Genomic DNA, 27,034 nt, shown 5'->3' on the forward strand with positions numbered 1-27,034 from the left:
CGTGATGGTCATGTGTTTCATTCCCTTACCCTGGCTGGTTTTGGCTTGGCAGTGCAGGCAGACAGCATATGTGGGATCATCTGCCACCTCAAAATGATCCCAGAGCACACTATCTGTTCATTTCTGGGGTGCGGGTACATGTGTGAATGCTGCAATTTCTCCCTTCTCAGCAGGCAGAGGCACAACAACAGGAGGAGCAGACTCAGCTGAGCCACTTGCCTCCACAACCTCAACGTCACCCACCTCTGAACTGCCTTCCAGAGAAGGAGACCTGACTCTAGGGGAACTTGGAGGGGAGTGGAGCACAAACTCAGATTCCTCCTCAGTCCTCAGAATTTCTTTTGCTAGGGCACTCAGGTCCCCTGCTTCCAAATCCAGCTCCTCCTCTGTTCAGCTCTGCTCTCCCACCACAGGCTGGGAACAGAAATGGGGGTGGAGGAGACTCATGCTGGTGCTGCTTATCATTCTGGTGGTGCTGGGGGTTATTACTGTGGCTGGTGTTATTGAAGGGGGTGCAGATGCAGGCACTGGTCCCACCTCCTTGCTGCCACTAGCACCAGAAGCCCCATGCCTGCTAGAGCAAGTAGGAAAGAGGGTGTATCTAAGTTTGGGGGAGGGGGAACTTACAGCTCTCCCTCTGCCCCCTCTGACTCCCCTGCCAGAACACCTGGCACCTGCCTTTCCAGCACTCTTCATATTTCATGTGCTGGAAAAAAATGTGTTTGTGTGTATAATGTATGTGTAGTGCTTTCCTGCAGTGCACAGTGTTGAGACACTGGCAGGTAAAGCACTGCTTTCTTTCTGTTTGGGGGGGAAAAGAAGAACAAATAACAAGAGTTTTGGAGAAGAAAGAGTTGCAAGGAATAATAATAGAGAGGGTAGGCAAGGGTAAATAGAAAAGGATTGGCTAGAACTTGGTAGGAATGCACTACCAAGGTGCAAGCTTACAGATGCTGTTCTCTGCTGCTGCTTTTGCTACTACACAGAAACAGCTGGAAAATGGCACAAAGCAGTTCACAAACAGCCTTTTATGGTGCTTCTCTGTCCCTCCCCCAGAACACTGGGATTGGAAGGGACCTCAGGGACAGATCATTATCACTAGTCAGTTACAGATGTCGATACCAGAGAAGCCCTCCTCTCCCTACCCCTTCTTAGTTTCTATTTCCCTGGATCTGTTCCATTTTAGAGCTGTTTCAGAGCTTTGCATTTCTTTTTGGATTCAATGTTTTGACTGCCAAAATGTCCAAATCCAAAACAAAATGAAATGGCCGCTGAAATTTCACACAGCCCCACTGCCTACCCACTCCTGCCCTGGCTGATGCAGCCCTACATGAGCCATCTGGACCCACACCAGGCTCACTTCAACCACTACCTGGGCTGGACCTGCACCCTGGTGGAATGCACCTTCAGCCACCTCAAGGGCCTCTGGTGCTCCCTCACTGCCTACCTCAAGTTTGCTGAGGACAACCTCCCCCAAGTCATCATTGCAGCCTCTGTGCTGCATAACATCTGCAAGGCCTGGGGGGAGCAATTCCATGAGGCCTAGATGGAGGAGGTGCAGCATGTGGAGGATGCCTAGCAGTGGAAGCACCACCTGCAGTGGCAGTAGCAGTTGTGCTGCTCCCCACCCTCCCAGGTCCTAGGAGAGCCTTGCACCTGCCAGCAGGGACTGGGGCATCAGATGCAGGAAGCCCTGGCCAGCCTCCTCCTACAAAAATCCCTGCTTTAGCTCACCAGTACTGCCAGGCATGCACCCCAACCCCACCTCCCAAACCCCAGCACCATGCTCACTGCACACACATCTCACAAGAACAAGATTTTATTTCCTCACATTAACCAGAGCCCCACTCCCTCCTCAACAAACAGAGCCCCTCCACTACCCAACCCATCCATCAACAATAAGAAGCTTCTTCCCTGTGAAAACTATGTACAATGTCCTTTGTGCACCATCCCAATGTAGGGGGTTTTTAGCGTGTCAGCACAGGGTACCGCCTAATCCCCTGGTTCTCTCCTGCCACAACTTTGATCTTGTTAAAGAAATAGGGAGGGAAGAGATATTACCATGATTAGTACCTGTGGAAGGACCACGCTTGGTCTAATTTACAATCCAGATGCTTTATTATTCTTTTACAGGTAACCAAATGGGAGGCAGCAGCTCATCTGGACTGTTCTCGGGATCACCCCAGAACTCCGAAGAGGATCCCTGGTGACTCAATCTATACAGTAAGTGCTGGCAGACATTTCGCCAGCTTATGGCTGCACCCTAATCAGTCCCAGTGGGGTTCCTAGCCCTAAATCAACTGTCCTGTGCAGGGTGTCCCTGGCTGTCTCTTCTTATACAGGTTGCTTGCTGTCACCCCCTGCGTTCACAATCATTGCCTATTCTAAGTAGTAAAGAAGAGGGAAAAAGATACCAAAAGTTTCTTTCTTTGCCCATGTCTTGACTCCCTGCCACTAATTAACTCATTAGCAGCTTGTTACAGGCACCGCCCAATCTCTTTCACCACACGCTGTGCTGACGCAGATCCAGGAATCTCCTTGTGGTTGGGTTCTCAGACCTTGGACCCAATTCCCCTCTCCCCTCAAGTTCTGGTCGATGGGCAAGGTCTCTTCTGGGGTCTAGGCTGGTGACCCCCTTTTACTTTTGTGTTGCCTCATCACGTCCTTTGCAGAACCGCGGCTTCTCCCAGCGCAGCAGCTCAGTTCTCCCTGGACTCATCGCCACTCCTGTGGGCTCCTGGTAGGTAGCAAGCGTGGTTTGCCGGCCCTGGGCTCCAGAGTCCTTCAGCCCGTGCTGGCCCTATGTTGCAGATCCCTCCTTCAGATCCTTCCTCCTAAGAGTCCCCAGCAACTCCTCTCTTCTCTCGTGGTGCCCGCAGGCGCCCTTCCCCAGACTTCCTCCTCTTCAAATCCCTAGGCACTGAGTCCCATTGGCTTTTGGCAGGCATGGGGCATCTCCTTGCCCCGCTGGGCCGTAATCACTTCCAGCTGCAAGATCTTTCAAGTAACAGGGTTTCAGTCAGGAACCCTATTACAGGAGTCATGGGGTGGGGAGGGCCATGGGGGCAGAGCACCCTGGCTTCTGGCTGTTTCCTTGCAGGTGCAGACATGTGGCAAGTGCAGTGGGTAGGGAGCTCACCCAGGCGTGACGGCAGGTGGTGTTCCCCAGTGCAGGTGGCTCCCCCTCTGGCAAGTGGAGTCCAGGACCAGTAGGGCCAGTGAGCAGTCCTGGCACCACTGCAGGCAGCTCTGCCTCTGCACTCTCACAGAGCTGGGGCGAGCAGGGATGGGCCAGGTTGGGGGGCTGGGTGGTAGGGCACCAAGGGTGGGGTGCAGGCCAGGGGCTCCTGGCTAGTGGAGGCACCACAGAACCTCCTCCCAGGCCTGGGGTGGTGAGACGTGCCTGCTGCAGGGTGGTGGGTTGCTGCCAAGGAGTGTGTGTATGACAGCATGGGAGGCAGGCCCAGGCTGCCCCACAACCTTCTGGAGGACTGCCTGGAGGATTACCTGTATCTATGCTATATCTCCCTTCCCCCTGCAGGTGAAGAGGACACTGCCACTGGCATCAACGTGTTCCTCAGCATGTGAGAGGCCCATGGCTGCCAAGCTGTGGGGGCATGGGCTGCTCAATAAAGTTTGGCACTGTTTCCTGCCTCCCTGCATGCTATGGTGGGGAAGGGTGAACTTGGGGCCAGGGAAGTGCACATAGGCCAGGTGGGGAGCAGGGGCAGGAGCTAGGGGCAGGGGCTGGGGCTGGGAGTGCCCTCTCCCCAGTGCAGGCCTTACCACATGGCTGAGGTTGGCATGTCCAGTGGCTCCACTCAGACCTGGCTGGCAGTGACAGCACCAAGCTCCAGCCAGTGTCCTCCAGTGGTTGGGGGGGGGCACACTGTGCAAGCTTCCTGATGGCCCTTGCCCCTGCTGGGAAGAGCTGGCACTGCTGGAGACTAGCAGTGTCATGGCTAGCCAGGCCTCATGGCTGGGTCTGGGGCTGTGGAGCTTGCAAGGCAGATGGTGGCCAGGGCTCCCTGAGCTGCTGGTGAAAACTACATCTGGGGAACTTGGCAGGATACGGTGCTGCACATCCAATGGGCCCTCCTCTGGTGATGTATTACTGGAGGTGCCAGGATAGGGCCAGGGCTTAGACAGGATGCCCAGCTGTGGCCCAGGTCCCGGGGTGCAAGGTGGGCCATCAGTTGCCGCATAAAGAGGCATGAACTTATGGGCACCAGTGATTGTTACCCAGTGTGCCTGCAAAGCCTTGATCTTTATGCAGCACTGCTGCATCAACTGGTTGTGCCTGTGCTTCCAAATCCAGCCTGACAGGCCTCATAGACATAGGTGTTGGAGCGCCCACCCCACTTGTACCTGGCACTGCACTTCTGCCATGCCCCACAGCACCACAAAGTTACCAGTCTCCTCCTTGGCCCAGTTGGGGTCCCAGGTGGAGGACACAGGACTGGGCAAGGAGGATGTCATGGTGGGTCCTACACTAGCTCTCTGGGCCACTGCATGGCTATCCCTGCATTGCTGGCCCTGGGTAGCTGCCTGGAGTGCTCAGCACAGGGGCACAGCAAGGCACTGGCAGCTGCATGGCAGAGGAAATGCCTCATAGCTATGTGGCAGTGCAGTGCCAAGCAGCAGCATTGGGATGCAGGCAGGCAGGCTCAGCTAGTCTGTGAACTGCCCAGGGGGACACAGGGTCTGGAGTGCCCCAGGGCTCAAAATGCCTGCAAGCTCTTAAAGCCTGTAGCCAGGGACTGCCATACAGGCAGCCCAGCCCTGAGGCAAGACAGGCTTCCAGCCCAGAGCCCTGGGGCTGGCCCCCTAGTGGCAGGGTGGACCCAGGAGTAAACTCGCTCCTGAGTTGCGTTTGCAAGTGTGCACACTTACTGAGCAGTAAAAACCCTTAATCTCATGTAAATTTGCTACTTGCATTTGCAGGTAGAAAATTTATGTGGGACTAAGGGTTTTCAATGTATAGTAAGCACTCACACATGTAGACGCAAATGCTTACTGCACAGTAAACTACACTAATGCACATTTGTGTATCTCATGTAGATGTGTCCACTGTTTAGTAGACCAAAATTCATCCCCCATCTCTGGAGGATGTTTTTATAACAAAGTGCTTGGCAATAAACAAAGATTCATAGCAAGCTTCCTCACTGGCTTGGATGTTCCCAGGGTTCCTACTTCAGCTTTGCCCACTGTATGCTTAAAATTTATCTAGAGAGCCACAGATCATTTAGTGGTACATTATGAGGATGAGTATTTGAAATGATAATCAGTCATGTCAAAATTTAATTACCACCTGATCACAGAATAATTAGAAATGTTATGAATATATAAAATAGTCTGTATGTTACAATAATCAATATAAACCTATATAAATTATGTATCATATGTTTAAGCACATTTATCAATATATTCAATAGATAAATAATTGTGATTAATATTTATAGATGGTTTTATATTCATTATTAATACTCATAACACCAGTAAACAACCCGAACACTCTCTGCATCCTCTACCAACAAACCAGCATTAAGAATGTGAAACAGACTGGGCTCAGGGACTTTTTTTAGCCTTGCCTGTCATCCAGTTGGCTTTGAGAACATGGCATGAACCATGGTCCATGCATGTGTCCACCAATCATTTGAGACAGGGCCAGGGACACCTCCCAACCCTGACTGTCCAGAAGTATGCTTAACCATAAGCTAGTTATTAATTCAGCTCTGACTTGAAAGCACCCTCCAGGTATGAAAGAGGGCCACCTGTTAGAGACTTTTTTTTTTAATTTGGAGTTTTAAATTTTTTAATTTTAGTTTTGGTATGTCTGTGCCGATCTGTGTTTGGGAAGTATATGAAATACTGTTGTTGCATTAGGGTATGCCATGCAATGTCTGCATTTTCACTCAAAAAAGAAGATCTTCGGGTGTCAAGCAAGTATTAAGCAAAGAGGGGATATGCACCTTTGGTGCATACAGTGAACAGTGTTCACCTATAGTGAATGCCTGCTTGGCACCAGAACTGATAAAACTATGGTTAAGAAAAGAGCTGATTGCAATAAAATCTAAAATCCTTAAGTAAGAGTATGGTGTGGGAACACATATCAGTTATGGAACATAATCATGGCTTGGTAGTACTACATGAAGCCGTAATAAAAAAGGACTTGTGTGCCGATCTGTGTTACTGTTATTGGAAGTATGTAGGCCTTCCACAAAAATGGTGGATACCTTTAGTGTTTTAAAATAAAATAGTTTATGAAACACTAGGGTTGTCTTTTTAAGGAGAGAGCTGTCCTTTTACAGAAAGAAGAGGTGAACATGTTTGTGAAAAATCCAGAGGAAATAAACCTTATATGTAGCATAATGCAAGGTCCTGCTTTGTAACACTTCACAAAGCATGGTTGTTAAATGTCCAACTCTGCTGCTTAATTACATAGCACAAGCTCAGAACACTGAGTGTCTTACGACAAATGGTTCCAAGGCATGTACAAAATGATATGAAGATCTTATAAATATTTTGAAAAAGTAGTTACCCCAAATTGCACAGGGTTCCCCATAATGCTTGGGTACTCCTAGCGTGAAGTCACTATTTGGCTAAGTACAGACTGTCAAAAAACCTAAAGCTAAATTGATTAAGTCTTTGCAGGTTAATCTAAGCTGCAGAGACTGAACTGATAAGCAAAACAAGACACTCACTTTTAATTCAGGAAATGCAGCCATTTGCCTGCAGTGGCTCAAGCCAGAAGCCAGGGGATGCTAGAGTGCACCTGCTAGCCACTGCCAAAGGGGAGGGAAGAGAAAAAACCCTTCAAGACTTTTTCCCCCTATCTGCTGGAGTGGAAGGGGCAAGGCCAGGCGCTAGCCTGCACTCTGCCTGGGTTTGGGGCTGGGGGAGGATTGGACGGTAGTGGCATTGAATTTATAAAAGCTTGAACAAGAATAGCTCTTTCTCTAAAAAACGATAAACTGAAGAACTATAAACACAGCATGGGCTGTGTGTTCGCTTACAGTATGTACACCTAAAATATCAATTATATATTACACTTCTGGTGTCTAATATTGAATACAATTATTTGCTTACAGATTATTTAATAAGCTTCAATAAATATGTGATAACACTATTTTTGTACTTCAATTATTATAATTTTGTTTTTCTACCTACCTACTATGCTGTTACAGTCACTAAAGTGCCTTTTATGGTTTCAGTAATAACTGATTTAGAGTTTGGGTCTGCTAATTTAGAGTTTGGGTCTGCTTGTGTTAAGATCCTTTATAAACCATGGACCCTGAGATTTAAAGTGTAGAGTAGAAGGGCTATAAGCAAGGCTATAATCAGTGATAGACCCCTAACATACTCACTTCCCTTCCAGTCTGACACTCAACTTTTGTTGACTTCAAAAGGCAAATTTCAAAACCCATTTATTTACTCAGGCATTTCCTGAGTGGGTGCTCTAAGTGGTGGAAGTGGATTCTTTTGTCTTTCCCCAGGGAAGGATTTTTTTTTTTACTGGTTAAGCATCATTAACCTTTCTTTCTTGCCCAATCTAGGTATTTGTTTTTTCACTATGATACAGGATGGGCAGTTAATCCTACAATTAAAAGGATGAATATTTTGGAAACTTTGGGTAGCTTATGTAAACTATAAAACTGGTTCTAAACTAAACCATGTTTTCTCTCAAAAAAAGAGGTCCGTTAGGATGTCCTGAAAGGATTTCCTTCTGTTACTGTAAAAATGCTGCAGTAAATGAACAGAGACGGAATAATTTCAAAACTACAGCTGCTGAGCAATGCTGAGTCCTTTGTTTAGTTCAGCAGTTTGCCTAAAATCAAGCTCATGGGTTAGATCATTTGGGGACCAAAATAAACCACACTGGGACTGATTCTCCACTTTGCTACCTTAAGATTGCACATGTATAAAACTTGAGTGTTACAGTGATGATTCAGTCCAGATATTTAATTTTAATTTAGGAGACAACTTGTTTGTTACACAGTGTAAATATAAATATTGGTTATCATCACAATGGGAAAAGCTGAAGTGGCTTCAATGAATGCTATTTGCTACAAATTATTTCCTTGGAAATTGAAAGAACACATGAAAGCAAGCAATTCAGAGATAAATGGTATAACACAGACTTTTGTGTATTTTTCTTTTTTCTCTGATGATCAAGGAAAGGCAGAGCAGCTGACCAGATTCCAACTTGAGTTCTTTGCTGTTTTGCATCAGATGTGCTTTCAGACCTTAAATCAGTTGCAGGAATTACTTTTTTTACCCAGTACAATATTTACCAGGGAGGATAGCAAATCTACCCAGAATTGAAATTTGTGCAACAAACAATTGTGCAACATCAACACCACCAAAAAAAAATTTCCTCCACACAGGAATTAAACCTCTGAGTTCTTAATGACATTTTAGTTGTTGCTTTATTTATTCAAATGTAACCATTATTTAAAAGACTTACTTCTGCCTTTTGGGAATTCAGAGTCCTAACCATATATGATGGAAGTGAGTTGCACAACTAATTTCAGAAGATGATTTCACTGGTAAATATTCTGATTTGTTTGCCCTTTGATAGAAATGAAACAGAAGCAGCAAGTCATGAAGAGTAGAGATGGAAATTACCACAGAAGTAAATTCCCACAACTTTTCTAGCCTCTGAGAGAAGGATGTGAATGAGGTAAAATGAAATCCTTTATGCCTATGGCTCAGTGTGCTGAAGCAGAGCTGTGCTGCTGAGTCCTGTACTAGAAATCACTATATTTTGGAAGCCTGATTTAAAAAAAACAAAAACAAAAAAGGGTTTTCAGGAAGTCTGGGGGAGGGGCAATGCAGTTTCTTTTTATTATAACGGGCCCCTTTGTTGAGATAGAACAAGAGAAAAGATCTTTCTCCTTGTCCCGCTTACACATATCAGTTATTAGCAGGGCAACTTCCTATCGCTCCTAAGAGGCACTGGGCCCCTGCAGTGGAGAATAACAGAAAGGAGGAGGGGAGCCAGCTGAGAATGGAGCTGCTAGTGCTGCTCAGTGCCCTGGTTACACGGCTGCTCTTCATTTTACACTCTCTGATCGGGGTTTGGAGAGTGACTGAAGTGAAGAAGGAACCCATGTACTGGCTGCTGGCACTGCTCAACCTTCTCCTGTGCCTGGAAACAGGGCTTACCCTCAAGTTTAAGCATGGTAAAGGCTACAAATGGTGAGCATATTCCCTCAAGTCCTCCAGAGGGTCTCTTAGTTCTTTGCATGTACGTTATTGCAGATCTGAGGCTCACTTGAACTGGGCTGCTATTTTATAGCAGGGCTGATTCTTTCTTCAGCTCTGCTCCAGGAGTTGCTCCTGCTTTGTCTTTGTCAAGCGTTGAGGGATTTTTGCATCAGCTGCTACAGCAGGTTTGCCTCTGGGATTTTGAGGGCTTGGGGAGCTTTGGCAACAGCAATGCCAAATCCAAAGGGCTTTTAAAATAGGTAATTTGTGAATAAGGATGTTTGGAAATCAAACTTTGTGGAACTTTGAGAGTCTCCTGCCAGAGACTTTTTGTTCTTATGCTGCAAGACAAAGCACATTTTTTCCTTTGTGTTGGTGCTCCATCTACACAGACACAGAGGCTTTGGGCTCTTTTTGAGTGATACCTCATGAAGTAGCAAGCCTGTGCATGGAACAGATATCTTGGCCACAGCCTAAGTAGTGGACTGTGGAGAAAGCAGACTGCTCAGTGCCAAGGCAATCCCCCACCTCCTCTGATAACCTCACTAATATCCTCAGCTTTCCTAGGCATTTTTTCCTCAGTAGTAGTGCTTGTAGGAGTGACAGCCCTGAGCTAACTCTAGAACAGTATCAACAGACATAAGATGTGTACAAGGCATCGGCACAGCATGGTGTATATTCTACTAAGTATTTCTAATCTAATTGGATGTGAATTTAGAGACTGTTTCATAGAGAAGCCACTGAGTTGTAAATGCTTTGGTAAAAATGAATTTTAAGAGAATTCTTAAAATGTGTACCATATTTCACCTTAGTACAAGACCATTACAGGTGTCTGGACAGCATCTATCCAGAAAGGTTGATTTAGCTTTAATCTTCATCCTTTGCAATTCATTAACATAAGGCAGCCAAGCCAAATACTCTGTAAAAACAGAGATAATGTATTTGTAACTGCCATAATATTGTGCTCATCTATTTTTTTAAAAACTTTGAAAGACAAATCCATAGGTAAAAGGTAAGGTACTCAAAGGGTCATGAATGCTAACATCATCTTGCAAATGTATTATAAAAGTTCAGAGTACTATGGTGAAACAAAACATACAAACATTTCGCAACCTAAACTTGAATATTCTTACAGCACTAATTTCCCTTGTACATTTTAATAATACAATAATACCTAATGATTATAAGTGTCAAAGTATTTGTTATATAGGAGTAAGAAGAGAACATCCTGCTGTTAGCAACAGCAGCTATGCAAGCAGTTGTTATACCAATTTTCAGAAAATTCTAAAAAATATAAAGTAGATACGTTTAAGGCAGTAATTCTCAACCAGGGTGCCAGGGTACCCTGTGATACCATTAGATCCTTTGAAGGGTGCCCCAGGAAGTGTGAAAAGATAAGACAGTAGGGCTGTGCAAAGCTTCAGATCATGATTCAGATTCAGAGATGATTTAGATGATTTGGAGGCTGAATCTATGAATCTGAATCAAATCTCTGGAAGCTTTAGGCTTTCTGAATTGATTCAGAGCTTCTAAATCAATTCCGAAAAGATTCAGAGATTCAGCCATAGGGTATGATGAGGAATCAATTAAATATCTATAACTTTGTTATCTTTTGGCTGATTAGGATGAAACTGTCAAAGATGGTAGGTAGCCTCTGCTGAGTGCATGATTCATGCCAGGTTTCATGGTTCTAGATGCAGGAGTTCCTGGGAAACTGCACCTCAAAGTTCTGAAAGCAAAACTCATGTCACTTGTGTGTGTTAGGCCACAGTTGGGTGAAAACTACAGGAGTGGTATCTCTTGCTGAGGCCACAAATCTTGCCAAGTTTCAAGGAGATAGGTGCAGGGGTTTCTGAGAAACTGCACCTCAAACTGCTGACAAGCAAAACTCATGTCATAGGTGACACTGTGTGTGTTAAGGTACAAGGGGGTGAAAACTTCAAGGATGGTAGCCCCTATTGAGGCCACAAATCCTGCCAAGCTTCAAGGAGATGGGTGCAGGGGTTTGGGGGAACCTGCATCCCAAATTCTTGAAAGCAAAACTCATGTCATGTATATGTGTTAAGCCACAGTGGGGTCAAAACTGCAGGGGTGATAGCCCCTGTGGAGGCCACAAAGCCTGACAAGTTTCAAGAAGATAGGTATAGGGGTTTGGGGGAAACTGCTCCTCAAGCTGTGGACAAGCAAAACTCATGATGTGGGTCACACTGTGTATGTTAAGGCGCAGCAGGGTGCTAGCGCCTACTGAGGCCATGAAGCCTGCCAGCTGTCAAAGAGATAGGTGCAGGGGCTTCTGGGTTCTGGGGCCCTGTACCTCTGGCTTCTGACAAGCAAAACTCATGCCATGGGTGCAAAACTTGGCAGGATTTGTGGCCTCCACAGAGGCTATCATCCCTGCAGTTTTGACCCCACTGTGGCTTAACACATACATGTGACATGAGTTTTGCTTTCAAGAATTTGGGGTGCAGTTTCCCTGAAACCCCTGCACCTATCTCCTTGAAACTTGGCATGCTTTGTGGCCTCAGCAGGAGCTACCATCCCTGCGGTTTTCACCCTACTCCTCCAAGCACCAGGAGGTCAGGTATGCTGTGGGCACCCAGCATCCCCAGCTGTGGGACTGTGGGTCCTGGAAGAACCTAGAGTCCTCAGCAGTTGTAGGACTCGCAATGCCAATGGGCAAAGTGTACCCCTGTGGCTGGGTGCCCACAGCTGATAGGGCTCCCAGCCACAGGAATGACCCTGTACATATGCAAATTAAAGCTTGATAGCAAGCAGGTATAAAGTCAGTACACATTTTTGAGGTTTAACTTTATAGCTAGTTGAAGCTTTTTATCATGATAGTCGGCATCGTTTATGGTCGGAACTACGATGGTATCTGATCGTCTTCGAACCTCTGACTTTCTTTCTTGATTAATGAAAACATTCTTGGCAAATGCTTTCCCCTTTTTCCTGCTTGCGCCGCTCCAAGCATTTCCCCTCTAGCGGCACAATACGAATGCCCCCAGCCATCCCTCTTAATCATGGCCCCAGTTCTGAAAACCAACACAGTAGAACCGAAGTCCTATTCCATTATTCCTAGCTGGAGTATTCCAGCGACCAGCCTGCTTTGAACACTCTAATTTTGTAAATGCTTCGGACCCCCAGGACACTCAGTTAAGAGCATCAAGGGAGCACTGAGAGGCAGGGGATGGGACAGGCAGTAGTGATCGGTAGGGAGGACAAGAGGAAAAGAGAAGTGGGGGGGAAGTAACTGCCTTGTCTGAACACCGGCGGAGGACCGCCAGCCAGCAAAGAGCCCTTCCAAAAGTTTTGCCGCATTGAGTGGTGAATGGAGTGCAGCAGCGGCGTCTGGGCCTGTGGGAGACATGGCCCAGGGGGTTCAGGCCAGGTGTGACAACCAGACTCGGACCAGGACCTCATGTGCCAAAGTGTCCGCCATCTCCCTTCTCGGCAACGGGACACAAAACTCAGGTTTGGTCCTTGGGTGCAGCACGGTTCTGCCCCAGAGCTTTCTCTCACTGCCCTTCTGGAACAAAAGATGGGCATTTAGGGTCCTGAAAAACATGTCCCTGAAAATCTCTGTGAACATTTCCTCAAAGTTTTATGAATGTGGCACCTGGCCGCACCACCGGGGCAAGCCTGGATTGACTGGCCAGGCAGCGTGCTCAAAAATGACCCCACACGGACTTCCAGACCATGCCAGGGGGCCCACGTCAACTGCTTGCCACACAGCAGAGCAAAATTTTTCTAAGTCCCATGCCAGACACCAGGTCAACCCGGTTCTCTGGGAGGAGAACCCCGCCACCCTTGAGGAAGCACATGTAGCTGGTCTCAAACTAACCAGTTTATTGTGCAATACCTATAATGTGTAGAGGGGGCCTTAAGGACACTGAGAATCAATGAGACCTAGGTTTCTAATCCCCAAGGTACTACTGAAAGTGAGGATTAGAGACTTTGAAAAATCTACCTTATCCAACATTTTAATTTGAAGCATGGTTACAGAGTTGAGTTGTTATGTATTGGTGATGAATAATTATGGGAGATATTTAAGGAGAACCTTTTTTGAAAAATATATGGTTGGCATTGTGCTTTTTCCCCCATTACAATATGCTGTTATTAATATACCATGCAAAGGTAACTGGTACCTTGTCATTTTCAGCAGAGAAAAGGATGGAATGGTCACTAAATGAACAGTTCTCACTGCTGCATCCTTCTAGGTCAGGGTTAAGGCACAACATGGATGTCACTGGATGAAATGCACAGTTCCATTGGTTATATCCTCTACACCAGCCTGTGACTAAATAAAGGACCTTCTTCTCCAGTACTGTCACACCTTTCACATGAAATTCTAAAAAACCCAGAACACAATTAGGAAAGAGGAGAAGACTGAATTCATGTCAACCTATCTGCATATGTAAAAATTTAAGGATTGTCCCAGACTTGAGAAACCCTTGACATTTCCTTAAAAATACAAAAATCAGAAGCCACTAAATTCACCATATACTAATGATAACAATCAGGTTCCCCAGTCTAACCCCTTGCTGATGCAGTATTGTTTCTTTACTGGGGTTCATCTTTATTCTGAAAGCTCTGTAAGGAAAAACCTGGCTTATGTCAGGTAGTGTGGAACCTCTCTTGAACAATGCCATGCAAACTAGCCACTAACTTCAAAGTGAACAAAGGATTCCCACACAAATATAGGTGAAGATTCAACAATATATAGCACTAGAACAGAACCTTGCACAGGTATGAAGACCAGTATGAAGCCTCCACTGAAACTGGTACAGATTTCAAGCCTGAATACTTAACACCCACTACATGTTATGTGGGAGGAAGAAAACAGATTCATTTGAGCAAGTAAATTCAAGCATTCTGCTGTCAAGGATGTTTACCTATCATATAAAAATTTGATGACTAGGGCCACAGTCCTACAATTCATAGCTCAGGGATGAACATGTGCATTTGCACAGAACCCAGATTAGTACCAACAATGATACACCATTGCCTCTGCTTCTGCTTCGGGTAGTTCATCCCTAAAATGAAACTAGATACCTGCTACTTGAGTTTACAATTGTGAATTCCTACAATGCAATTAAACCTACAGAAAGCAGCATGCTTGACTTTCCAGAAGAATTTAGGGGTGTGTGAAGTGTTCCCTATTCAATTCAGATTTGGATTCGGCCAGAATCAGTGACAGTGATTTGACTCATTGATTTGGATCACTGTGCCTAATTCGATTCAGCTGAATTCGAATCTGAAGATTAAATGCTGATTCAGAGAATCAGCAATTCAGACACAGACAGTTTTAAAAGTTTTTTCTACATACCTTGAGGTAGCAGGCATAGCTTGTGATCACTGTAATGCTGGGGTGCATGGAGCATCCCACAGGAGTGCAGGGGGGCCCACCATGTGCTCGGCAGCAAACCCAAAAGTGGACCAGAAGTACTTTCAGTCCACTTCCTGGTCTTCTGGGGAGCATGCTGGCTGCAGGGGAACGCCAGGTCCCCCCACCCCCAGACCCAGGAGGCACCAGTCACTGAGCCAGGTGGACATGGGGGGTGGTCCCGCTGAGCGCTACCTGGAAGAACCGGAAGTGAACTGGAAGTGCTTCTGGTCCATTTCTGGATCTGCTGCTGAGCACGCTGGGGGCCCCCCATGCTTCAGTGGCACGCTCCATGCGCCCCACCATCGCAGCAATCATGAGCCCCTGCTACCTAGAGGTATGTAAAAAAACATGTAAAACTGTCTCTCTGTCCAAATCTCCGAATCTTTCCAAATCTCTCTGAATCAATTTGGAGGGTTCCAATTCGATTCAGAGAGATTAAAGGGTCCTCTGATCTGATTCAGATTCTGAGATTCAGCCACTGAATTGGGCTGAATCTCTGCCAAATAGAATCAGGGACCAAAGCTTTGCACAGCCCTAATAGAAATCTAACATTTTTCACCCCTATCCTAGAGCTTCCAGGATAAGCTCTAGCAGGTTCACACATCACTGTGCTATAACAGTTAGTAAATACTTGATTATTAAAGATGATCACTGGTTCAACTATGGACTGGGGTCATTAATGCACCATGATCCTCTGATAGTGGCATACTATAGGCATGTCTATAGTAACTTACCTATTAATGCACAGCATAAACTCCCATGTCAACCTGGGATTGCAGTATGTTGAGCCAGGGCTTGCTGCATTTACTGTGCAGCTAATTAGTCAACTGCACAGTAAGCATGTACCCCGTAGGATCTTCTGGAAATATGGAAACATTTGAAGAAGTCAGGGTACAAATCTTCCTTTAGTTTATATGCATAGACTGCTTTAAATCCTCCTAAAAGTAAACTGAAGTTATCCAAATATGTCAGAGGATAGCCAAAAATTTGGGGTACTTAGAGTTTCAAAGAAATTACATTTGGATTTTAGGGATAGAATAAATTCCAAAATCCAATATCAACAACTTAAATTCATAGAAATACCCATGGTCACTGCATGTTTGTGCCATTTATCTATTTGCATCACATCGAAAACTGTATCTCCAGAATAGCCAGGTATTACATCCATAAATTGTAGATATAGTTTCTGGTTGCTTTAGCACAAGCAATTAACAGTGGCAGCCAAACTTGGACAAAGAATACTTCCTCTGGGTAGCTTTTTCTGAAAAGGAAGTCAAGGCTAAAACTCCTGAGCTCAACTGGCTAGAGACAGCATTATTAGATCAGTGCTGCTAGTCTGCCAGCTGGAATGTTTTTCCTACAGGAAAAATAGTCAGCCGATCTTTGTTCAAGGTAAAATATGGCAATCTTCTGCTCTACGTCTGCTTCATGTTTCTGGGTGAAAATTAAGGTTTGCATGTTCCCTTCCTAAATAATCTGGCCAAAAGTCAGTAGCAAAAGAATGAAGTAAAATAAATAAATAAAAATAAAAACAGGCACAACCAAGTATTTTTGAGGGCAGTTGCATCAGGTGTTTGATTAGGACATTTTATGTCAGTTTAGCAAGCTGATACCAGTAATTTTCCCTTGTGCCAATCATATTGCACTCCAGTTTCTAAGCTTTAATTTAAGAGAGGCCAAGCTTTTATCCCCTATGTTTAGAAAAATAGTCCTTGCAACATTCAAAACATGAACGGAATTGAAATGTAGCCATATCTGCACCCATCTGCAGATAATGTGAAATGAGATTTATCAGTTCATTGCAGTGGGTGCATGTACATGTGCACTTTACTGTAGAGCTTGACTGTGGAGCCAGGGTGCAGCAACCCCAGGCTGGCAGACTGACCTCCTGGGCCCTCTGCCAACTAGGACTGCTCTGCCCTCACTCAACATACTGTGGTCCCGAGCACACATATAAATGCTGCACCTAGAAGCAATAAACTGTGCCAGAGTTTACTGCTATGTGCTAGTTGTACATGTAGCTGCACCCAGTGGGTATTAATTACAGAGCCTAATAATAATAATTCAGATTTTAACAGGAAGCATTTAATCATTTTCAAATCCAAGAAAGAGAAGGAACTGATCACGTTGAGAAGATGTATATAGTCTCTGATATTAAGAATGGATAGAGCTTACATTAGCTGGAGCAACTGGAATGACTACAGTCTCAGCAACAGGGAAGCTGTGATCATCAGAAGATCAGTTTGTGAGAAAAGTCCTGCTTTAAAAAATGCAAACAGGCTATGGAAGTAATTCACAACATAAATTTAATAATGAGGCTAATATTTTCCATAATATCCCTAAAATGCTTTAATTCTGCTGAAACATCACCCTAGCCCAAATGGTTAGGCTGCTTCAAGCAGTTTCATTTGACTGAAGTATTTACTAATGACTCTCATGAGAACCAAGTAAAATTCCTCAGAAGACTTGATTCTACATCACTGAAATTGATGGGAATTTTGCGATTGATTTGAAATGGGTGTAGGGTTAGGAAACTAGGACTTGATCACAATCCCATTGAACCCAATGGAAAGACTCCCCTAGATTTCAAAAGAATTTCAATTATGTTTATATACTAAACAAGTTGGATGGAAAATTAATTACATCAGACCTCACTCTTTGTCCAAAACCAAGTATAATATAAAGAAACTGTTGGCAGGGATTTAATTGAAAAATGTAAACAACTCTCAGAATAAAATCCCATGTAAAAGAGACAGCAGCATTCCACCCTGTGAGAATGGTTGAGGAAAATGTATGCAGAAGGTATGACAATGTTCCTGGAAAACAAGCCCTGCTCTGGAAGGTGAATATCAGTAGTGTCACAAAGAGAGTCTAAAGTATTACAAAGATCTTTGAACCAGATGGTCAAATTAAGACTCGTATGCATTGATTGCATTTGAAATTCAGTGAGAGTTACATCCATTAGAGAAGTCGTTTGCAGCTACTCTGCAATATTAAATATGGCAGAAGCCACAAAACACCTAAAACACAGTTCACACTGGAAGGTAATATACTCAAGGCCCTGCTCCTAAAATGGGATGATATGTGATGCTTGAAGAAGTGTTGTAACTAAGCCATCTTTTCTTTTCTTTCACAGGTTTTCACCAGCAATATTTTTATACCTGATTAGTATAGTTCCATCATTGTGGCTACTAGAAACTCGTCATGAGAATCAGGTATTTCTTATGTTTACATAGCTGAAAACTGATATGCTTCTTGATTCATTCACTCATGGTTTTGGAAGTCTCTACTATTCATTTTACTTTCTGGGTCTACTAATATAATTCCAACTCTAGTAATACACTTTTTAATACTTAATTAGTTTTGCTAATTTTGGCTTAATGAACCTTCTTACTAACTAGACCAAAGCCAGTCGCATTTCTATTCAGCTTATGGAGTTGGGACAGGAAATCTCAAGGTTAATCAGTTCCAGGTTTTCACTCTGGGTTACTGGTCTGAATCCAGCTCAGGCTGAGAAAAGGCATTACAGTCAGAGAGGTACTTTATCATAAGCATATGAAATAAGATGTTGGTTTCAGTACAGTAATAGACAGGTATCATGGCCACAAGCAAGTCAAAAATTGAAACATCTGCTCAATTTTGTTAGGTTGCTGCCAACATCATTCTACTTAGGAATGAATGATATTTGCCCCTTTATACAGGGCCACCACTTCAGCCTTATTTTAAGAGTTTAAAGAAGGAAATTAATGGTTTGCAGCCCTTGCACTGGCCAGAGATTAATTTACTTTTGCCCTTTGTAAATAAATAGAGGTCCTCAGTATCCAGATCTACTACTCACCTAAATAAATATATAGAGATGGGACTGGGACATAATAGAACTAGAACTCGATTCTGTTTCTAGCTCTACCACGGAGACACTTTTTAACTTTAAGCAAGTAATGTTGTCTTTGCCTCTGTTTGCCTGGAAAAGGGTACTGGATACTTACTACCCTTTGTGAAACAGTTTGAAATCCCTGAAATAAGAGTGTAAATAAAGGCAAAGGGTCAGATGCAACCTAAACCTAAAACTGCAATCCTCTTCACTGCTACCACCTAACTTGAAGGTGCTTGAAGTCCACGGGTGCTCGACTATTTTACCATAAACCAGACCCAGTACCTAAAATTCTGCTTTTTCTCATGCCCCAAAACACCACATTCTTAACAGAGCCAAGCAGCTTAGTGCCCAGTTCATTCCAGTTGAATTCCTGAAATATAGGAGTTGCTCTGCATTGAGATGCTAAATCTGGAAGGTGTTAATAGATCGTGCCTGAGTGTAACATAGAGTGGTGGCTACCACTTTCTTTTCAGCCAGATGAAGAGGAGTTTGCCCCCTTCTATATAATAGCCTGGGGTTTAGAGCACTTGCCTAGGATGAAAAAGATCCATGTTCATTTATCCCCTCTGCATGAGGTGATTCAGACACATCTCCCTGGAGAGTGCTGTAATCACTAGTTTACTCTGGGATGGGAGCTGAAGCTGCTGTACCATGTAGAAGAGAATTTGAGATCTGTTAGGCCAGAAAGAGGGCATTATTAGATGTAATATTAGATGTAAAGGACTGAATCATGACTACTGTCTGCAGCACCAGGTAGAGATTAGTCCCCAGTCCTAGAGCCAATTCTGCATGAGCCCCAGCCTCTGCCAACAGAGTTTAGAGCAGCCTTACTGTTCCTTCTCCCCTGGCATCCCCTTTATGAGAGCAGAACATGGAAGAACCAGGTAACCCAGATCTTCATTACCTGGTGATGCTGTCATCTCCCTACAAAGGGCATCTTTAGATCTCCATAATGCTTTCAGAATGACAGTAAGAGGACTTAGCTCAGATCAGGATTTGGCCCTATGAGTTGCATTAAAATTTTCTTCAAAGGAACCTGAGAGGCACATTAACTGAAAGCAATAGAAAAAAAAGACTTAAATTAGATCAAAGCAATCTGGCTGCCTTATTTTCTACTTTGAAACATTGTTAGATCACACAGAAGCAGTATCAAATATTCAAAATTGTGTTTACACTGAAAATGCCTCAGGCTCTTTCTAAATACAGCGGCAGGAATTCATTGACTTCATGTTTTGCCAAACCTTCCTAAACGTTCATGGACAGGTAATGCAGATATTGAGAACATTTGTCATAGTTAACTCTGCTCCAAGAAAACAAGCTAATTCTGTAGTCAAAGGCAGCAATTTATTTCCCAAAATGATGTTAAAACATGGCATATTTTGTACCTTATTGATATACTGCTACTCTGAATTAAAGAGGGAGTATATCAAATGAACAGTCTAACTTATTCCTGAAAGTACATCTGACTGGGAGGAGAAGAGTAGCCACAAAATTCAGACATGGAGCCCATATTAGCATAGGTTACTAGACTGCTTTTCTGTGTGAGAGGTAAACTTCTAATGTAGTAAAAAACAAAAAAATTACAAAATTATCCCCAAAATATTTAAAACTATTCTAAACTGAACACTAAGAAGAATCCAGTCAGTCTCACAGAGACAACCACTGCTCTTTGTTTTAAGTTAGAATTTTATGATCAAAATCTTGTACATCAGACTGCTAATAAAGCACATTTTTCATGACTTTCTCCACCTTTTTTGCATACAAAAAACTATACTTAAATAAATGTCCTCTTCCTACCTTACACCCCAGCTTCTCTTTATGTTTAATCCTATAAGGAAACCATAGTGCAAAATGCATTAATTACATCACATTTATTTTTATAGCAACAGATCCTGACATCACCAAAAGAAATTTCATTCCTATAGCCACCAATATATATCCCACAATCCAGGAAATTGCTAAGATCTCCAAATTCTCATAACTTCCAGCTGTCAGTGGGAATTGAGGATACTCTGATTTTTGTATTATTGGGTCTAGAATACAGCTAGTTAAATGACTCCATGTGGAAACTTTATTACCATATTTACTTGATTATAAGATGAGGTTCCTCCCCAATCAGCATGGGGAAATACTCCTCATCTTACATTTTTTTTAGACTTCATAGATGTTAGGGCTGGAAGGGACCTTGAAAATCATGAAATCCAGCCCCCTGCCCCAGGGGAGGAAGTCAGCTAGGGTCAAAGGACCCCAATAAGATCATCCAAGCATTTCTTGAATAAGTCCAGAGTAGGTACCTGCACCACATCTGGAGGGAGTCTATTCCAGGTCTTCTGGGCTCTGACAGTAAAGAAATTTTTTCTTATGGTCAGCCTAAAATGGTCTTGTAGGAGTTTTTCCTTGGGGCGCTCTGGTAAACAGGTGTTCTCCCAGATCCTGATGAACACCCCTTGTCCACCAGGTCCCCTCTGAGCCTCTGCTTTTCCATACTGAAGAGTCCCATGGCTCTCAGCCTCTCTTCATAGGGCCTATTCTCTTGCCCTCTAATCAGGCACGTGGCTCTCCTCTAGACTCTCTCAAACTTCTTGACATCCTTCCTGAATTGTGGAGCTCAAAACTGGATGCAGTACTCCAGCTGCAGCCTCACCAAAGCCAAGTACAGTGGGAGGATGACATCCTGAGATTTACTTGAGAAGCATCTATAGATGCAACCCAGGGTTTTGTTTGCCTTACCAGCTGCGGCTTCCCATCAATCATGAGCCCCAAGTCTCTTTCAGCAGTGGTGCTGTAGCACTGCTGAGCCTGTAAGTATGCTGCGGGTTCTTTTTCCTGAGGTGGAGTATCTTGCATTTATCAGGATTGAACATCATCAGATTTGTGTTCACCCACTTACTAAGCTTATCCAAGTCAGCCTGGATCACTAGCCTGTCCTTGGGTATGGACAGTATGCCCCAAAGTTCAGGATCATTGGCAATCTTAGCCAGTGCACTTCTGACACCAATATCCACATCATTGATAAAGATGTTGAAGCGAGCCGGTCCAAGGACAGAGCCTTGAGGGATGCCACTGGTTACAGAGTGACATAATGACTTGCTGCCATCAACCACTACTCTCTGGGTCCGACCTCAGAGCCAATTTCCCAGCCGTCGGACTGTGGTGTAGCCAAGGCCACAGCTGGCCAATTTTTCCATGAGGAGGTCATGGGACACCAGATCAAAGGCTTTTTTAAAGTCCACATATATGACATCAATCTCTTCTCCCTTGTCCAGGTGATATGTCACCTGGTCATAGAAGAAGGTGAAATTAGTCAAGCAACCCATGCTGGCTATCCCTCAGGATGTTGCCCTCAGCCTGCTTGTCCAGAAGGGCCTCCTTGATAATTTTCTTGAGAATCTTACCAGGGATTGAGGTCATGCTGATTGGCCTGTAATTCCCGAGATCTACTTTCTGCCCTTTCTTGAAGATGGGTACCACATTGGCCTTATTCCAGTCTTCAGGTACTTCACTTGAGCACCATGAATTTTCAAATATTTTTGCCAATGGTTGAGCTATGACACTCGCCAGCTGCGTGAGTACCCTAGGGTGTAATCTGTCAGGACTAGCTGACTTGAAGGTGTCCAGCCACTCAAGGTGATCCTTTACTAGATCAACACCGATGCTGGGTATAAATATACCTTCACCCTGGCTGTCCTGTATCTTGCTAGGCAGGGTGGTCCCATTGGACTGATGAAAGACTGACGTGAAGCACCCATTAAGCAGGTTGGCCTTTTACTGGGTGTCAGTTATCAGCTGTCGTGTTTGGTTCAGCAGGGGTCCAATGTTACCCATGATTTTTTTCTGACTCCCTACATAGCTGAAAAAGGATTTTTTTGTTATCCTTGATATGTGAAGCCAGATGGAGCTCGGTTGCAGCCTTGGCTTTCCTGATCCACTCCCTGAAGGTACAGACCAGTGCTGAGTACTCCACCTTGGTGATAATTCCAACCTTCCATCCTTTATAAGTCCCTCTTTTGAGGAGTAGGAGGTCCTCGAGTTCCCTCCTGAGCTAAGGGGATTGCTGCATCCTTTTGCTACCCTTGCTCCGAGATGGGATAGCTATCCCTTGTGCTGTCAGGATCACTCCCTTGAGGAGTAAGCACTCCTCTTTGACTCCTCTTTCAGTCGAGTCATGATCCCTTAGGACCTTGACAATGAACCTCCTGAGCTTGTCAAAGTCAGCTTTCCTGAAGTTGAGGACTTCTGCTTTGCTGACTGACTTGCCAGCTTTGCAATGGATAGTAAAGGTGATCAGCTCATGGTCACTATCACTCAGCTTTCCATCGATTCTTAGGTCACTGACTATGTCATCCCCTTTGGCCAGTACCAGGTCTAACAACACTTTGCCTCTCATCAGCCATAGACTTCTTGAGTCAGGTAGAGCTCATCCATACATGTGAGGAAGCTTTGCGACCAATCGGATTTTGCCGAGTGCTCTTCCCATGAGATGTCTGGATAGTTGAAGTCTCCCATGACAACCATGCACCAAGAGCATGAAGCCTCAGCCAGTTCCCTAGTAAATTCCTGCTCCAGCTCTTGTTTCTGGTTAGGAGGTCTGTAGTAGGTCTGCATACAAGGAAACCTCATTAAGTTTATTGTCTATCATTAAACTTCTGCCAAAAGCAGCATGTGATCAGTAATAGAAACCAACTATGAAGTTGATTAAATGCAGCCAACACTGCTGAGAAAGACTATAAAACACATGGCTCATATTGGGCAAACATACAGTTGGAAACCATTTTTGGGGGCCATTAAAAATGGGCAGGTGTTCCCTTCACAGGGAACTGACACTGAGCCTGAAGATACTGCAAAACATGGTCAACACCAGCCAGAACCAGCCATGCCCCTCTCCGCTTGGGGCCAAAACTACTCATATGAACAATATATATGGCAGTACCCATTGTGCTCAGTCCGCCTCAGCATTTATGGTTTTTCAAGTCATGGTGAGCCACAACACTGGCAATACATTTTTATTTCCTCTTCACTCCTACAACTAAGCTGTGCCATTCTTCCTCATATACAGTGATTCCTGTTTCTTCACCAGCCTTGAATGTGTGGCAAACATCACCAAATGGGACCCCAAAGAGTTTACCCAGAATCTCTCTGTTTCACCCTTATCCCTCAGCCTGTTGCATATGATTTGTGTGCCCTCTTCTCCCCCCACCCCCATGAGGTAAAGCCAGACCAGGTTGCCCTGCACCTCAACTGCATGTACATTTTTGGAGGTTCCCAGGACTTATGACAAGAATACCTGGTTCCAGTCATGATTGGGGACTAATTAGCATATGGATTATTTTGGGGGGTATCTGGAGTATGCATACATACTGAGCAGTGGTGAACTGTGGGGTTGCCATGGTTTGAAATGCTGTGTACTCTGGTGGGGCCCAGCTCAATGAACTATGTAGTAAATCATAAGCCTTTGGCTTTAGACTAATATCATGAATAGTTTATACTACCAGGCAGGGGGAACGCTGTGACTGATAAGGTGGTTTTCCTACTGGCAGGGGATAACCATTTTTCTGGCAAGAAGTAGTACCCAGGTGGAGGTAATACATATTTAGTCTCCCACTTTCACTTCCAGTGGGAAGATCTTGGCTTTATGCCCACTTTATGGAAATGGGAGACTCCTCCCTAGCTTGCTCCTGTGGCCATACAGCTGTGGGCAAGCAAAACTCGGAGGCATCTGAACCCCAAGCTTCTGGTCTTGGATCTGCATGTGGAATGCCTACCAAAGGATCTGGAAGCATCTGAAGCCCCAAGCGGGGGTGGAAGATGTTTGCTGGTAGTAAGGCTACATTTGATTCTTGAATAACTCACAGGTTTGGAAATGATTTGCCTTATTTGACTTGTAACACAAATATGTTTCCTTCAAAGGAAAAAAAGAAAAAAGTTTGTACTACCTGGCAGGGGAAATGCCATGATCATGAAGGTGGCAGGGGGAAGTACCCTGACCAAGTAGGTGCCTTAAAAATGGCTTTGTGAAGTGGAGGCTGCACCCCTGTCTATTTGCAGTCAGGACTTCCTATGAGAGCCTATGACAGCCTGTGAGAGCCTTCCTATGAGAGCTTCCCACTGGCCAGCTTCCAGTGGGAGGATCTCAGCTAGATGCTGACTTTATGGAAATGGGAGACATCTCCCTAGCTTGCTCCTGCTGCCATATGGCTGAGGGAAAGCGAAACTTGGGGGCATTTGAACCCCAAACCTCTGGGCCTGCACATAGGATGCCTGCCAAAGGATCTGGAAGTATCTGAAATCCCAGGATGAAAAGTCTGGGGTGGAGGATACCTGCCAGTAGTAGGGCCACATGATGTTTTTAAATGATTCAAAAAATTCAGAACTGATCTGACTAATTTTACCTGGGGCATGAAACATTTTCCTTAAAAAAATTTTTTTTTAAAGTTTGTGCTATATATAAGTAGGTATAGAAGTGCTGCTTAAAAGTCTTTTATGATGCACCTGTGCAAAAACCTGAAGCTGTTTCAAAAAAAGGTAAAATGCATCAATTCTAGATGAACTAAGTTTATGGGTGCCCGTAGTAATTTGTCTATATGCCAATTATTACAGGCCTGTCTATTTTAAGGTAGCATTTTCAGATTTACCCCTCCATTACATGTGCTCAGAAAGAGCAGTGTCTGACAGTTAGGAGTGGAGGAGGGCTGCAGGGGAAAGAAGTTAGGGGGGAGAAGGGATCACCTGCCCTGCCCCCCACCAGATTTATTTTCCTTGCTGTGGCAGTGGGAGAGAAACAATTTCAAGGCAAACCTCCATTGATTAGATTCTATAACATTTATATTTTTCCATATATAGAATCTAATTATCTTATATTCAGCATCATCTTATATTTGAGTAAATACAGAATTTGATTCTTGATTTTTATTTGCATATCCATAGTCAAAATGGGAATTCTCACAATATTGGTCATCTGAGTGTTCAACTTTGTAATCTGAGCTGTGTAAATGGTCCAATAAGTCAAATGGTATAGTTTTTGTTTCTTAATTGAATGACTTGGGCTAAGTACAGACAGTCAAAAAGCCTAAGGCAGAACTGATTAAATCTACACAGCTTCTCCTAAACTGCATATATTGAACTGATAACTAAATGAACTGCCACTCAGTTTTCAATTGGGAAAGGCAGGGGGAGGCTTGCACTGACCCAGGCCATTAGGTGAGGGGTGCTAGAGCACATCCCCCAGCTCTCTGGCATTTGCAAACCCAGCCAAGTGGGGCCATCCCTGATTGGCTCCCCAGCACATGCCCCCAACCCCATGCTATCCACCCACAGGGGGTTGAGGAGTCCCTGTCCAGGTGCTGGCCCACCTTGAGGGAGCCTCCACCTCAGGGGGTTCCCCCCCATTGGGTTCCCAGCCCAGGCAGCCCTGGGATGCTGAGGATAATTCCCCCCTTCCCCCTCTCCAGCTGCTGATTGCTTCAGCCTCTGCCACAGGATGGAGGGAGAAGGAGCCCTTTAGGCTGGATGCTTGCCCATACAATCCAGCATGGAGGTATCAGGGAGCCCTCACCTCTGGAGGCTTCCTCCCACCCCAGCCTAAGGTCTTCCAGCCTGGGGCAGCCCCAGGGAGCTGAGGGAAATTCTTCTCCTCCCAAACCCCACAGCTGCTTGCTTCAGCCATTGTAAGTCTCAGGGATAGCCCAGGGCAGGCTCAGGGAGCGGAGAGAAATTCTTCCCCTCCAATGCAGGTGCTTGCCTAAGACATGTAGCTGCTTGCCCTTTCTCCTGTGGCAGTAGCTAAGGAAAGCAGCTGTGCAGGGGAGAGGGAGGTAGGAAATTCCCTCAGCTCCACAGGTTGCCCCTGGCTAGAGGAGAGCTGTGGAGGGGTGAAACCCCCCACCATGGGAGCTTTCCCTACCCCTCGCACACTATGTAGACCCAATCTAGGGCAGTCTAGGGGTCTGTTCCACCCCTCCCCTGTCCCTATGGGCTAATGGGCATAGGCAGGAAGCAGGCTAGGGAGAAGAAGGGTGGGGCAGTCCCTGCTCTACTGGAGCAGACAGCACAGCCCAGAACTGCAAAGTATTCTGGGATGCTGGGGGACTGTGAGTTAAATTTGAACCAGGAAGTGATCTGGGACAGAAGTTCCATAAACTGGTTTGATCTAAATTAGTTAAATCTGATACTACATCTGTCCAGATTTATTTTTAACTGGTTTTGGCCATTTTGAAAGTGGTTTATGTACACTGAACTTCTGTTCCATTAAAAGTTTAAACCAGTTTCCAATCACTTAAACTGGTTTATGTGTAACTTCAATCCTTAGCCTTAATGATTATAAATATGAGGAACATGTGAAGAAATTATTGAAAAGTCCAATCTCACTTCAGGAAGAGAAACACAAAACACAAGTTGGCACAGAAACTATTAGGATACTTAAAATCTTTTCCTGTCCTTTTTTTGCATAGCAAAGAACTTTATTTAGCTGTGTACACAGAGCCAATATTCAAGAATTATCGTGTTGCTTCTTGACTGAACAGCAAAGCAACATGTAAGCCTCATTTATTGGCAGCCTAAGAAACTTA

At 44.6% G+C, this 27,034-nt stretch overlaps 1 protein-coding gene across 1 annotated transcript in view; it reads left to right on the top strand.

The window, feature by feature from the left end:
• The first annotated feature begins 8,844 nt into the window (after window positions 1-8,844).
• Window positions 8,845-27,034, top strand: part of TMEM26 (transmembrane protein 26) — a 62,255-nt gene continuing 44,065 nt past the window's right edge. The window contains exons 1-2 of the mRNA XM_019507900.1: window positions 8,845-9,201; window positions 17,733-17,811. Of these exons, the coding sequence (XP_019363445.1) occupies window positions 9,011-9,201; window positions 17,733-17,811 (270 nt within the window). The 5' untranslated portion in view covers window positions 8,845-9,010. The remainder of the gene's footprint in view (window positions 9,202-17,732; window positions 17,812-27,034) is intronic.

The sequence above is a fragment of the Gavialis gangeticus genome, unplaced genomic scaffold (genome assembly GCF_001723915.1).
Source record: "Gavialis gangeticus isolate Ggan-Ray unplaced genomic scaffold, GavGan_comp1, whole genome shotgun sequence".
Classification (NCBI taxonomy): domain Eukaryota; kingdom Metazoa; phylum Chordata; order Crocodylia; family Gavialidae; genus Gavialis; species Gavialis gangeticus.